Source organism: Rhinatrema bivittatum, chromosome 16, assembly GCF_901001135.1.
Source record: "Rhinatrema bivittatum chromosome 16, aRhiBiv1.1, whole genome shotgun sequence".
In the NCBI taxonomy this organism is placed as follows: domain Eukaryota; kingdom Metazoa; phylum Chordata; class Amphibia; order Gymnophiona; family Rhinatrematidae; genus Rhinatrema; species Rhinatrema bivittatum.
In genome coordinates this window covers 43,956,018-43,971,951 of record NC_042630.1, presented here as the reverse complement: position 1 = coordinate 43,971,951, position 15,934 = coordinate 43,956,018, and the positions used below count along the sequence as shown (strand labels likewise).

The window sequence follows — 15,934 nt, the reverse complement described above, 5'->3', positions numbered from 1 at the left end:
GAATATCATTGACCCGAGAAGAGTTCTTCTGATAGCTACACATCTGGTAACCAACCCTCCGGGAAAGGCCATTTTACCCTGAAAACTAAGAAAGAAACTGTTAACATGGGCTCACAATTCGAAACTGGCTGGACGTCCTGGGTCAACGAAGAACTCTCTGGCTAAGCTACAAAAATACTACTGGTGGCCCACCATGAAGGAAGACACTTTTGCGTATGTAGCTTCTTGTTCCAATTGTGCCAGACAGAAACCTCCACCTGGACATCCTTGGGGGCCTGCTTCTTCTCCTTTACCAGTACCAGATGAGCCCTGGAACCCACATTGTTACAGACTTTGTGGTGGACTTACCATTTTCTGGAGGTAACAATACCATCTGGGTTACAGTTTATCGAAGATGGCTCACTTCGTGGCTCTCCCTGGCTTGCCTTCAGCCATGGAGCTTGCTTAAACTATTTGTCAGCCACATCTTTCGCCTACACGGCATGCCTAAACACATTGTCTCTGACAAGAGGAGCTCAATTCACAGCAAAGTTTTGGAAAGCTCTGGGTAAGAAGTTCGACATCACACTTGACTTCACCGCTTCAATGCCATCCTCAGTTGAAATGGCCAAACTGAGAGAATGAATAGAACCCTCAAGCAGTTTCCTACGTGTCTACGTTGGTTCATACCAGAATGACTGGGGGCTGAAACTGTTGCCCTGGGCTGAGTTCACCATCAACTCACATCCAGCATCATCTACTGGATCTACACCTTTTGAAGTAGTTTACGGACGACAACCCTTACCATCTTTGCCACTTCCACTTTCAGTGTCATCCCCGGCAGCTCAATCTACTGCCAAATATATTCTACAACTCTAGAAAAAGACTAAAGAAATGCTCCAAAAAGCTGGACAAAGAGCTAAGAAGACCTATGTCGCTCACCATGGCAAGGCTCCTGAATTCCAGCTTGGTGACAAGGTCTGGCTGTCTGTCAAACATCTGAGATTCAAGCTACCATCAGCTTGGCTTTTCTCACACTTTGTCGGGCTTTTTCCTATTCTCCGACGTCTGGGTACTCTCACTTACAGTCTGAAACTTCCATCAACAATGAAGATTCATAATGCGTTCTAGTGTCTCTCTATTGAAACCACTTGTTCGTAGCGAGTTTTCCAACAAGACACCTGAACCTACACCTGTTGATGCAGAAGAAGACATTGAGTACAAGGTTGATGACATCCTTGATGTAAGAAAGAGAGGCAGAGTCTGGGAATACCTCCTGTCATAGGAGGGTTACGGACCTGAAGAAAAACTCTTGGGAACCTTTGGGCTAATATCATGGACAAGGAGAATGCTTCGGTCAATTCCAACCGACTGCATCCTCATGAACCAGACCAGGTAGGGGTCTGGAGGGGGCCCTTTGAAGGGGGGGTACTGTTGTGTCTGTCGGTCCTCAGATGGCTTTGACCTCTGTGCTCAACTTTCTTTCTGCTCTCTCTGCTAGCCTTGGGAAGATGGCTACCTACCCGCCGCATCTTCATGCTGCTCTCTCCGGCATCCTCGGAACAGCTATGGCCAAGGCTATCCACCATGCTTCTCCTGAGGGCCTTCTAGAGTGCGCGTGCACATGCCACTCACATCTTTATTCCACGTCATGGCGGGAACCTTGGAGTTTGGCCTCTCTGATGGCATGACGTCACTCTCTGAGTGACGTCATGCCATCCAGGTATTTAGCCTGCCCTTCGTTTGCTAACAATCGAGCTAGCAAGGATTAAGATTGCCTCCAGTCTGAGCTACTCTGCCGCTTCTGTGCTGCTGCTGGAAGCTATCTCTGCCCTTCGTGGTATTCATCTAACCTGGGTACCCACTCCTCGGGGGCCCTGTGCTTTCTTTCAGGTGCCTATCTGGGATCTCTTCGAGGGCCTACTCTCCCTGCCCTTGGTGCCTGCATCCAACTACTGCCTGCTGGGATCTCCATCTATACAGCTACAGACAGTGAGTAGTCTAACCTTTGTCAGTCTGTCTCATCTGCAGCTCATCACTGGGAACCTGCACCCGAAACTCCCTATACTATCGTGTGCTGCTAACATCTACCATTGTGGGCCGGGGTGTCCTCTGCCGAAGGCCCCTGGACTGCTACTACTGAACACCTCACTACTGCCACCTCTGTGGTATCATTCAGTTGTATAATAAAGACAATATATTCCTGTGTTTGCATGTCCCAAGTGTAGCTAGCTAGTACTGCGGTTCCTCACGGGGCTTCTCACCGTGGGAGTGGCCATCACCGCACGTGCCCAAGAATCCACTCCAACACCTCAAAACCATAACAAAAGAGTGTGGCAGTATTCATGGCAGTCCAGATATCGCAGGTGAAATGCAAACTCCCCGTACCTTACCAGCAGCGCTTGTATGCGACTTCACCACTGTTTGTACAGACTGGGGATGACCTTTCTGCTTAAATGTGGTTCTGGAGGGGACTGTATTTGGACTAAGACCTTCAGCAAATGCTTGAAACCCACATTCTCCACTATCTGCAAGGGCTGGTCATCAAGGGCAATCATTGCCCTGATGCTCCTGGTTACAACTTTTGAGGCTGCCTGCCTCCTACCCTGGTATAGCGTACCGAACCACCCACCCCATTTCCTCCATGGTGGTTGTCACTTCTGCCACATGGCAGGGGGCTGCTGGTCTGCCATCTGACTGCTAGAAGGGGCTGAGAGCATGGGATGATTCTGCTCCTTTTCAACCACTTTACGCTGCCTGAAAAAAGGGGTCCCCTGACTGGTACTGCCACCATCCCCAGATGTCAGTACTGTTGGGTGTTTGCTTATGCATATGATGCATATTGCCAAAATTAGCTAGATGCCCCATTTGCTTGCCTCTGCTAATAGCCCTGGCACAGTAATTACTCCATCACTTTTGGCTCCAAATCACAGAATTCTTTTGTGATCCCTACTCTATAAGCCTTCGGGGTGGATGCTGGCACTGGAGTTGAAGTAGTGGGTGCACCCTGAGAAGAAATGCCAGGGGCAATAGTCACACTCTGTGCCTGCCCTTCCTCCTCATCATAATCAGTTTCATCTCTCCCCTCCAGCACTGAAGTGGAAGCTAAGACAGAACTAACTAATCATCCTAAAACCTTCTTCAGCTATTACTTCTTCCCTTCCTGATGATGAGAATCTCACACAAGATGATTCTTCATTGGAATCTGAAGCAAACAGTGGTCTGCGCTACATTGTTCTGCTCTTACTATTGTCTGCTGTCGCACTGCTGCTTTTCGGTTTCCGCCCTTTGGTCTTGCATGACTCAGCCTCACCTTCCCTCACCTCCAAAACAACAGGGTCAGAAACAGGTGGTGGCGGTGCATCATCTTTAATTTCAGTTTTATCCGGATGGAACTACCTTCACCTCCAGAGATTTTAGATTGGAACAGCTCCCTTTTAACTTTAATGGGGGACTGGCACCCACCTTTGAAGTGCCTCCTCTGCCAGTCCCAATCAAGATGACCATGTCTACCTTTTCCCTGACATCATGGATTTAATGTCACTGCTTACTAGGGATTTCATTAAAAGGATTATTTCTTTTATTGGTGAACTGAACACCTCTGTACCAATATATGTGAGTGTGGAAAAACTACACACACACACACACAGTATAGTGCCTTGCTTGTACACTACAACTGAGACTGCTGTAATGTGCACAAAAAAAAAATTAAACTCCAGATGCCTACTGGGGATGTGGATTAAAAGAACACCTCTGTACCAATATGTGAGTGTGGAAAACTACACACAGACACACTGTGCAGTGCCTTGCTGTACACTACAACTGAGACTGCTCTGTGTGCACAAAAAATGAAACTCCAGAGAAAAGTCTGGAAGCCTGAGCAAGCATAATTCCTAGTGATGTACTTCTTGTTGAAAATACCAACTCCCAGACAGCCACTGGAACTTTCACACTATTTCCCACCCACCATCACCCATACCCTGCCTGCAACCTACACCAGGGGGAGTAAGATCAGCAGCAAAATGCCCACTGCTTGGCAGCTTGTCTCAGTGAGAGAGACAGAGAGTCTGAGTTCAATAATAAAAAGTGTGGTAAAAAAAAGCCTGGCTGGCACAGCAGCAAGAACGAACACATATCTTTTTCAATGGAAAATTCTATCAAATTAGCAAGGCAATAGCAATTGAATACAGATTTGAGACACTCAGGGAGAGCTCAAAACCAATGACCTTCTCAGACTAAAGCCAAGAAGAAACTGCATGTGCGCCGCATGTTTAATTGTAGAAATACAGCAGGAACATCATCACAGAACACTGAGAGCAGCGATTGGCTGAATTAGAAAAATGCTTCACTCTGATATGTTGGCATTCTGGGTCTCCTTGCCAACCTGTCTGACCCACTCTATGACAGGCCTGTGAGATCACTTATGACTCACAGGAAAGGGCTGGTAGTTGCTATGGATACTCCCACATGGCCTTCTCCTATTTCAAATGGCTGCTAAGAAAGCACTGCGAACCTAAAGAATGAAACTAATATGATATGTATCATTCGTGGGGGATTGCCATGCATTTCGCAAACCCATGAATCAAACAAACAGGGACTTATTCATTGCGGATTGCACATTCATTGAAAACAAATGCACATCCCTAGGAGCTATCACTCAGGAAAAATATCTAGACATCATAGTGGATAATTCTTAGAAATTATCGTCTCAGTGTGTTGCAGCAGTAAAAAAAAAAAGCAAACAGGGGTTATGCATTATTAGGAAGGGAATGGTTAATAAAACGGAAAATGTCATAATGCCTCTGTATTGCTCCATGGTGAGCCCGCACCATGAATACTGTGTACAATTCTGATCGCCACATTTCTAAAAAGATACAGCTGTGATGGAGAAGATACAGAGAAGGGCAACCAAATGATAAAGGGGATGGAACAGGAGCCCTACTGGGAAAGGCTGAAGAGGTTTGGGCTGTTCAGCTTGGAGAAAAGAGGGCTGAGGGGGGGATATGATAGAGATTTTTAAAATCATGATAGGTCTTGAACGATTAGATGTGAATTAGTTATTTACACTTTCAGATAATAGAAGGACTAGGGGGCATTCCATGAAGTTAGCAAGTAGCACATTTAAGCCAGAGAGGTGCCTGGGTGCGCATCGGGAGAGTAGATGTTCAACTCGGAGCGCTGGCTCTCCTGCACCTTTTACAGAATAACTGTTTGAAGTAAAACAAATGCTAGGAAAGAACAGTAAAGGAAAATGGTGATGTGAATTACTTGGCAGTACCTTTGTTTTTTGAGACAGAGAGGGACCAATACAAATTCTTTCCTTTAAAGACTACAGAAGTCCTTCTCACCTATGCAAGTGTTAAATTACCCTCTGGCTCCTCTGCAATGGGGGTGGGGTAGGGCCATGGGTGGAAGCCAATGGTATTATTCCCTGAACTGCAGTGACACCAAATGGACCAGACTACAATTTCTAGGATTAAATGGATATTTCCACAGAATGAAAAAATTGAGTTGAATGGAGCTATGGCAGTTCTTGGAATCAGAGCTTGGGGAATAATCTCAGACCAGAGCCAATGAATAGCAGGAGATCTTCTGGAAACAGGATGCTGGGCTTGATGGACCCTTGGCTTGAGCCAGTATTTCAATTTCTTATGTTCTTATGCTAACAAAGGTTTTCTTTTGTCAGACAGGCAGAGTAAGGAAAAGACAGAAGGACATAGCAATGAGGTGAGGGTTGTACCCCAGCCACATGGCTGCTACCACAAGGAAAGAGGAATTGCAGATAGTTGGGAATATTCCTCAAGTCCATAGTTTATAGAATAGTAATTACATAGCAGTGTTGAGAAAGCAGTGTTTGCTATTTTGCAGTTAGGGAAAAGAGTGTGAGCTTCAGGTATTTTCTGACCTTTTTTTTCATTATAGGCTAGAAGGACAGTATTTAGAATAGTATCTGCATACATTCAGTATCAGGCTGAATTAGTTGCAGGGAAATTCAGAAGATTTGTCATGAGTTTATATAGATTAGGGAGGGAATTTATATAAATTTTTGTGAGAACCGGGACTTTCAATCTACTGAAGCAAGTGGACCCTGCAGTTGAGCTCAAGCATCATCATTGGCTTCATGAAGCACACAGTGGAAGCAGCTTGTCTAAAAACAAGGAAAACAGAACTCATGTGAAACTTAACTGAGAACTTGTGTTATTATTCTGGCCAGAATGTAGGTGGGAGTTGCAAGAGAACTGAACTGAGATACAGAGCAGGGCTAGTGATTTTCTTTTATATCTTGTAACCTAATTTACCTCATTTATCATGTTAATATCATCTTCTTTCTTTTTTTATTATAATCCCATTTGTCTGTGTTTGCTATAGAGTATAAGAATCCTAATGCGCTGTGTAACTGTGCATGCACTGATTTTATATGCAATACTTGCTGTAGCTACATAAGGTGGCTTTTCTCTGCTCCAGCCTCTCCTCCGCATCCCTGGGAGAACCTTTAGTCGTGTGGGCACATTACATGTGTCTGTCCCTAAACACACAGCTGAGAGGCGGAGTTATGTTTGTGGTCCCTCCCACAATAGGGGTGAGGTTTACATAAACATTAAAGTTTCTCCATGTGGGGGGAGGTGGGCAGACAGGGAGGAGAAGAAATGATCTAAGAGATCATGAGGAGTTCTCAAGCACTTGATTGCTATGTTTCCATATTAATAAATTCAGATTTATGCATAAGAAGTGCTGAAAGGGAAGCAGAGTTATGTATACTGAGAGCAGAAATCCAAAGGGGTGGAATACACAAAGAGTTATAGTTTGATGTCCACAAATCAGGAAAGTGACCTCAGGGTGATAATATCTGATGATTTTAAAGTATGGAAACAGTGAGACAAGATTATTGCCAGAGCTGGAGGGATGCTAGGGTGCGTGGAAGGCAACAGAACTAATAGAGAATAGGGAGTGAGTTTGCCATCGGACAGGCCGCTGGTGAGAACTCAATGGGAGTATTGTAGAGATGTGCATGCATGAAATTTTGTTTTATTCATTCATTTCATTTTCATGGGGATCAATATGCTTTAGATTGTTTCATATGTGTGAGTGTGTGTGTGTGTGTGTGTGTGTGGGGGGGGGGGTGTTCCCTGGTCATTTTGCTTCATTTTGTTTCTTTCTTTTTGGTAAATAGTTCTCCTCTTTACAAATAGGTGCACTATTGGCCAATTATTAAATGACCCCACTGATCAAGCAAATCCCCCACCATCCCACAATCCCAGTAACAATCCCTGGGTCTAGTGATAAACCCAGTACAAAAAACTTCTAATGCCCTCCAACAACTCAGAACAAAATATTCCTGGGGCTAGGCCTTCTAAGTGAGTCTAACCCTAGTCAATGTATCGCTGAGGCCTAGTGGTGGAAGGAGCGGGCCTCAGTTGCTCTTGTTGCCATTTTTCAACCTGTGTGCAGTGATTGCTGGAGGGGGACCGCACCCTGCTGATTTGTTTTGGTCTTACTCTGAGGTCATATACATTTCCAAGTGCTAAAACCAGTCACATTGGTTAAAAGTTTGGGAAGCCCTGAAATAGAGAATGGCAACCAAAATGATAAAGGGGATGGAATGGCTCCCCTATGAGGAAAGGCTAAAGCGGTTAGGGCTGAGGGGGGATAGGATAGAGGTCTATAAATCATGAGTGGAATAAAATGGATAAATGTGAACTGGTTATTTAGTAAGTAGCACATTTAAAACAAATCAAAGAAACTACTTCTTCACTTAACATACAATTAAGCTCTGTAATTCAATGCTGGAGGATGTGCTAAAGACAGTTAGCAGAGTTGGGTTTAAATAAAAATTGGAGAAGTTCCTGGAGGAGAAGACCATAAAATGTTATTAATCAGATAGACTTGGGGAAATAAATTACTTATCATTGGGCTTTATTTATTTAGATTTTTATATTCTGCTTTTTGCACTTTAAAGTGGATTACATTCAGGTACTGTAGGGATTTCCCTAGCCCCGAGGGCTCATGATCTAACTTTGTACCTGAGGAAATGGAGGGTAAAGTGACTTGCCCAAGGTCACCAAGAATGACAGTGGGATTGAACGCTGGTCTCTCTTGTTCATCTCCCACTGTTCTGATCACTCATTAGCAGCTATAGTATCTATCTGCTCTTTGGGATCTTGCCAGGTGCTTGTGACCTGCATTGGCCACTGTTGGAGATAGGATGCTGGGCTTGATGGACTCTTGGACTGATCCAGCAGGGCAATTCTCATGTTCTTATCTAGTCTGCCCATCCACCCAACCAATTTAGCTTTACAGTTCCCATCACTCTCTCAGAGATCTCCTATATTTATTCAATGCTTTCTTGAATTCAAATACTGTTTTTTTCTCTACCAAATCCACTGGGAGGTAGCTCCATGCATCCTGTTATGAATCCTGCCCGCAGTGCCATTCCACGAGCAGACCTCTCACGTTTTTCCCTGCGCTGCCTTTCCCGACACGGCTGGAAGCCACCACCGAGCATTCCTCGGACCGCCAACCTTCCACCATGGGGCTAGGAGGCTGCGTTGCTGCCACTCCCTAGATCACAGCCACGCTGCCGATGTTTCCTTCGTCCTGCGGCAGGGAGCCGCTGAGCCTGCCGCTCCTTCACGGCTTAAATCGCCGCCGAGACTCGTGGCATGCCGCTGCCGGAACTCCACCCTTGCGGCCTGGTGCCGCCGCAGAGTTCCCTTTGGACCGCTCCCGTGGCCCGGCCGCCAGTGTTGCTGTCCTGCCTGACGCCGCCGAGATCTTCTTTGAGCAGAAGGGGAAACTGCTGTTGCCCCGACGTCATCTTGTGGCCTGGAGGCCTCCCCGAAGCCTGCCTGCTCTTTTGCCTCTGCGTGCAAGGAGAACTCCACTGTCCTGTGCTCTTTTCCTGGCCCTGTTCTTAGGTGCTGTGCGCGCCTCTTCAGTGTATTTAAAAGGGCAAGTAGCAAGAAGTGCTCCTGGCCCATCAGAACACAGCAGATCATCATTTCCTGGTTTAGCCCTATTTAAGTTGGCTGTGTCTTTTTCTTCTCCTGCTTTGACGGCTTCATTTTAATGTTCCTGATGTCCTTCGTCCATGCCTTCAGATGTCTTCATGTTCCTGATGTCCTTCATCCGTGCCTCTAGATGTCTCCATATTCCTGATGTCCTTCGTCCGTGCTTCCTGATGCCTTTGTCTTCACCTCTGCCTGCAGTTCCTTGGTTCCTGAAGGTCCATGACCAGCCCACGGGCAGGCTGTGTAGGGCGCCTCATGGCACATTGCCATCTTCACCTTCACAGTGCAAACCTCCGGAAGACTTCTGCTTGTCTCTTGAGTTTTGAACCCCGAGTTGTCTGAGAATCCTGTAGTTGTATTTGGAGCTTGAATCTTGTCTCAGTCTTTGGAGCCCCTTGCATTGTGTCCATCCATGCCAAAGACTCTGTTTGAACCTGCTCCATTCAGCGTGGTCCACGACCAGCCACAGGCGGCTGTGTAGGGCATGCCCTGGTGCAGGCCTCTTTGGGATCTTCACCATGTTCCAGTCTCATCTATTTCACACCTCGTCTAGAGCCTGCTTCGAGCCCAGCATGGTCTGCGACCAGCCCCGCGGGTGGGCTTTGTAGGGTGCGCTGCGTCGCAGTCTCAACCCAGTACTTGCTCTTGCTCCTGTATACTTTTGTCTGCTGTACCTTGTTCCTGAACCTTCGTCCAAAAGTCTTTCAAAAGTCTTTGCCTATGTCTAGGTCCAAGAGTCTTTGCCTATGTCTACGTCCAAGAGTCTTCCATGTTCTAAGGCCTCTGTTTGCCCTTGTCCTCTGCTGGCCTGTCACCTATTGCCGTTACCCAGCAGCAGGTCTGAAAGGGCTTGGAACGGTCAGAGGACTGTTCATTGACCAACATTGCGTTGCTGGTCTTCTTGGGGCTTGCAGGTCCGGTAGAGGTTCAGACCTTCAGTCTCCTTGTCTCCGCTCCAGCCTTCTTCGGTTTCTTTTTTGCCCGTGCTTGCATTGGCTTACCTCTCGCTGCACTCTCGGAGCTCCTCCCTCAGTGGCATGGCGATCCAAGGACTCACATTTCCCGTCAGAAGCAACCACGCCTCCGCGCTTGCAACACATCCACTCCTCTCTTTGTAAAGAAATATTTCCTAAAATTATTCCTGAGTCTACCTCCTTTCCCTCTAACCCTAGAGCAGCAGCATGAGCAGCTTCCTGTCAGATACCACTTCCTCCCCCACTAAAGTCATGTTACCTCGAAAGAAGCATCTCTCTTGATAGAAGTCATAGCCAAAGCAGCTGGCAGGAGAGACTCTGTCCACCATCCCAGCACAACTATCTGTGACATGCTATCTCGCACAACCCATCAAGGATATGGGTACCGATGCCCTAGCATATAGTGCAGACCTAGCCAATGAGGCTCAGCACTATCTTTGTTTCCCAACAACCAGGGTTCCCAGTGAAGTGCTCACTGCAGACATAGAAAGGTTCACTTTCAGGAAGTTCTGGCAGGGGCAAGTTTCTATCAGGGCAGCAGATACATGAAGATGATGAGGAGGAAGGGCCACATAGCAAAGCAGGATGAGTGATGGGTGAGCACATGCAGGCAACTGCTCTGCTCTTCTCAAGCAAATAATTTTAGTAGCTTCTGTGTGACATCATGCGTTGGCATGCACAGACATATCATGATATGTACCTGGAACCTCTGATATTTAATTATAGAGAGAGGTAGCAAACATACAGTTGTGACATCATACGTACATATATGGATATAGATAGATATAGATATAGCTGCAGTCTGTATGTAGATAGATATAGATAGATAAATAGAACTAGATATATAGATGTATTTTTCTTTAACTGTAACTGGATGTTGAGTGAAGCACTGCATGTACTTTGATAGTACAGCTTAATCCTATGGCCTATGGAGATGGAGATGAGACTGACAAAGTTGAGGGCCAGGAAGGGGATGAGAAGTATGCCTGAACAGAAAACCAACATGGAGAAAGGAAAATGTGTCCCAGAATCCCCTGGTTTTCTTAGCCTGCCTTGGCTATATGAACTCTAAGTGACTCATTGAGAATGATTTGCAGAATTTCCAGAACAGGCAGTCAAGCTAAGGTGAGGCCTATTCATAGGGTCAAACAAAGCAGAAACCAATGGCGGGAACTTAACAAAGGAGAAACCACTGGCGGGACCTTCAGGCTATATGAACACTACAGAGGCACCATTCTCAGGGGTTTCTATAAACACAGCCACAGATGTGTCAATTACCTTGACCAGCAAGATTCCAACAGAACAAAAGACTATCCAAAGAGTGATGGTAAATGGGCTCCATCTTGGAGAAATATTCAGGGTTAGCTAGGGATGATCGTATCATGCTGTTGACATGACAACCTGTGTAAATGATTCTTTGGGCAGTCACGCAATGCCGTCTATAAAAGAAGGATCACTTCCTGTATACGATGAGATGCTGGTGGTCTGTTTGTCAGAAGGCACAGCACCAGCATCTACCAAGAATACTTATATTGTTCAATAAAAAAGTATGCTTTCAATAAAAATCTAAGTGTTCTTGTCTCCCTGGCCATAAACGTCATAAAAAATGGCGTGGCGCTTAACAGGGAAAAATGAAATTGTATTTCTATATAAATAAAAATGTAAAGTAGTTTGGACGTAATCGATAATCTCAGAAACTACTGCACCAATTGCTTTCAAATTTGGACACAACCTTGCTTTCACTTTCGGCAAGGTTCTTCTATATCTAGATTACATAGATGTCACACGGTTACAGATAAAAACATGTTTTTACATGTGTGTGGGGAAAACAGTGACATCTGATGGACAGACATGCAACTCACGCTATCTACCTGGGGAAATGAAGCTGCTGTACTGCGCATGCGCGGGCGGGAGCACACGTTGGGCACAGTGGGACCAACATGGTGCTGGGAGGCGCAGCAGTGGTGCATGTCAGGCACAGTGGGACCAACATGGCAGTGGGAGGAGCAGCAATGGTGCATGTCAGGCACAGCGGGACCAACATGGCGCTGGGAGGAGCAGCAGCGGTGGACCGGCGGCGATATCAGGTGTGGTGGTGTCGGCCAGCCGAACTTCGACACCTGGGAGGAGCTGCGGCGGCGATCTGGTACGGCTCACGTGCACGACAGGGAGGCATCCTCGCTGACCTCGCGTCTTTGGGAGCGGGCCATGCAGAACCGTACAAGAGGGAGAGGGATGGGGGGAGAGGGATCAGCTGGGAGGGCATTGTGAGCGGGAGGGAATCAGAGTCAGGGAAGGAGATTCAGAGAGGGTGGGCTGTCACTGACGAAAGGGTAGGGAGTAGGCGGGAAGAGGTAACAGTGAGGGGAGGGAGAATGAACGGGCAGTGAGTGTCAGGGGAGAGACACAGAGGGGAGAGGTGAGTGTGAGGGGTGAGAGTTGGAGTGAGGACAGGGGAGTGAAGGGGGGGTTAGTGACCAAAGGTTAGTGAGGGGACAGAGTTGGAGTGGGGACAGGGGGAGGAAAGGGGGGTGAGTGACCAAGGGGGAGGAGGATGTGTGACTGAGGTATATGAGCAAGGGGAAGGGGGAAGGGGGGGGGGGAAGAACCTGACTCTGCCACTGCAACGTGTGGCTGGCCACCGCTAGTTGATTATATAAAGAAGAGTTTTGTACAATAATCTTCTACAGGCCACAAGATGTCCCCTGCTCTCCTTGAAGACAGGGATAGGTAATGCATTTCAGCATTAACCAGTTAAGTCCCTTTGATTCTCTCCTTCCACCTGAACCCCCCATATTTTGGTGCTAAATAGAGCTGCTTGGTAACCCTGCATGACAATGTGCAGCCACTCTGCACGGGCCAATCTCCCCCTGAGGGCTCTGGGCAGCTACATAATAGGTAAATGCATACATTTCATTTCTCTGCCTGTGTGAATTGTGTGCACACCTAAGGGTATATGAATGTGCATAAAAATGGAAACATCGGACATTACATTTTTATTTATTTATTAACTTTTTTATGCCGACATTCGTGGGGCACATCATGCCAGTTTACAATATAACTGAAGGAGGAAAATAAAAAAAAAACCAGGGTGGGGGGAGGGGAGAAGCTGAGAAGAACGAGCAAAGGGGAGAAAAAAGGATACATACAGAAAAGTGCTTTTGCATGCTTAAAGTAATCAAAAGAAATACAACAGCATGAAAAAATAAATAACGCTATAAATAAAGGGAAGACAAAACAAGATGAACTCAGTTTTCTGAGCTTACCCTGGTACTAAATAAGGTGTTTTTGTGAAAATGAGTCACTCTATTTCAGCATTTCACCTTCTAGGACTTTCTCCACCAACTGCTGGTGTTTTTTAATTTTCTCATTGTCTTCCTTTCTTTCTTTTTACAACTATGCACAGTTTTAAAATGAATGATATTTTACTTCTATAATCCTGTCTAAACTTTTTCAAATCTAAACTTAATCATTTTAAAAAACTTTATGGAAACAGGTTCTGGGTGTGCAGGAAAGAATTCTTTATTATTCATCTTCTCTTCTTTTGTTTTATTTTGTTTTTTTCCTACTAAATTTCATTTTTTCGTTATTTTTGTATATGCTTTAGCATGCATAAAACTATTTATAAGAACATAAGAACATGTCATACTGGGTCAGACCAAGGGTCCATCAAGCCCAGCATCCTGTTTCCAACAGTGGCCAATCCAGGCCATAAGAACCTGGCAATTACCCAAACACTAAGTCTATTCCATGTAACCATTGCTAATGGCAGTGGCTATTCTCTCAGGGGCAGATTTTAAAAACTTGCACGAGCGCGTACTTTTGTTTGCGCAGCAGGCGCGAACAAAAGTACGCTGGATTTTATAAGATACGCGCGTAGCCGCGCATATCTTATAAAATCCGGGGTTGGCGCGCACAAGGGAGTGCACATTTGTGCAACCTGCGCGCGCTGAGCCCAGCGCGCGCTGCCTGTTCCCTCCGAGGCCGCTCCGATTTCGGAGCGGCCTCGGAGGGAACTTTCTTTCGCCCTCCCTTCCCCTACCTAACCCACCCCCCCGGCCCTATCTAACCCCCCCCCCCCTTACCTTTGTCGGGTTACCTTTTGCGCGCGTCGTCCGGCTGCCCCGCTCCATGGTCCGGTCCCGGGGGCTGTTCCGGAGGGCCGCGGCCATGCCCCCGGAACGCCCCCGGGCCGAAACCACGCCCACGTTGCCGCCCCGAAACGCTGCGCCCCGCCCCCTAAATGTCGCGTTATCTCGACACGCCCCCAGACACGTCCCCGACATGCCCCCGACAGGAAGCCCCGGGACTTACGCACGTCCCGGGGCTTTATGCGCGCCGGCGGCCTATGCAAAATAGGCCGCCGGCGCGCGCGGGCCTTTGAAAATCCGCCCCTCAGTGAACTTAATAGCAGGTAATGGACTTCTCCTACAAGAACTTATCCAATCCTTTTTTAAACACCGCTATACTAACTGCACTAACCACATCCTCTGGCAACAAATTCCTGAGTTTAATTGTGCGTTGAGTAAAAAGAACTTTCTCCGATTAGTTTAAATGTGCCCCATGCTAACTTCATGGAGTGCCCCCTAGTCTTTCTACTATCTGAAAGAGTAAATAACCGATTCACATCTACCCGTTTATCCAGTGCTGACTTTAGTGCATGATAAAATACTAGAAAAGGTTCTAAATTAATTCCTGTAGTAGCTTTTCTTGAATTTTCTTTTCTAAATTACATTAAGGGGTAGATTTACAAAAATGGCGCGTTCGTGTACTTTTGTTGGCGCTCCAGGCGCCAACAAAAGTATGCGGGATTTTAGTAGATACGCGCGTAGCTGCGCGTATCCGCTAAAATCCGGGATCGGCGCGCGCAAGGCTATCGATTCCGTATAGCCGGCGTGCGCCGAGCCGCGCAGCCTACCTCCGTTCCCTCCGAGGCCGCTCCGAAATCGGAGCGGCCTCGGAGGGAACTTTCTTTTGCCCTCCCCTCACCTTCCCCTCCCTTCCCCTACCTAACCCACCCGCCCGGCCCTGTCTAAACTCCCCCCTTACCTTTGTCGGGGGATTTACGCCTCCCGGAGGGAGACGTAAATCCCCGCGCACCAGCGGGCCGCCAGCGCGCCGGGATGCAACCTGGGGCGGGTCCGGAGGGCGCGGCCACGCCCCCGGGCCACCTCGGGCCGTAACCACGCCCCCGGGCCCGCCCCCAAAACACTCCTGACATGCCCCGAAAACGCCGCGCGGATCGGGCCCGCCCCCCGACATGCCCCCGACACGCCCCCCTCTGAAAACCCCAGGACTTACGCGAGTCCCGGGGCTCTGCGCGCGCCGGTAGGCCTATGTAAATTAGGCGCACCGGCGCGCAGGGCCCTGCTCGCCTAAATCCGCCCGGATTTAGGCGAGCAGGGCTCTTAAAATCCGCCCCTAATTGAATCACCAAATGCTAAGGAAGTTTTCATGTCATTTCAAAACAAAGCTGAGTAGTAAAATCAGGTTCACTCTGCGTGTGCTTTAAGCTATGGGTGTAGCCCTGCTGTTAGGGGAATTACTGAAAACATCTCCCTCCTTCTTTTTCAGTTTCATCGTTATCTGAAGAACGTCCACTTTAAGAACAGTCTGGGTGACGAGATGTTTTTTGATGAGAATGGAGACCCCCCCATTGGTTACTATATAATAAATATGGCCAGTCTACGCAATGGGACACGAATGTCTGAGATTGTTGGGAGTTATAACCCTTATGCTCCTCAGGGGAGGGATTTCACCATAGATGAGAAGGCGATTGCGTGGGATGGCGAGTTACTCCAGGTTAGATTTAAGTGACATTATTTATTTATTTATTTGACAGATTTTCTATACCGACATTAAAGTACACATCATGTCGGTTTACATAATAACAAAAAGGTGGAAATTACAAATAACAGGGGGGGGGGGGGGGGGGGGGACAACTGAAAAGGAGGTTCAAAACAGCGAACCTAA

The 15,934-nt window shown here is 47.2% G+C and overlaps 1 protein-coding gene across 2 annotated transcripts in view; it reads left to right on the top strand.

Annotated features, from left to right (window-relative positions):
• Window positions 1-15,934, top strand: part of LOC115078360 (vomeronasal type-2 receptor 26-like) — a 116,244-nt gene that overhangs the window by 71,725 nt on the left and 28,585 nt on the right. For both annotated transcript variants that reach the window (XM_029581266.1, XM_029581265.1), the window contains exon 2: window positions 15,536-15,763. In XM_029581266.1, the coding sequence (XP_029437126.1) occupies window positions 15,536-15,763 (228 nt within the window). The remainder of the gene's footprint in view (window positions 1-15,535; window positions 15,764-15,934) is intronic.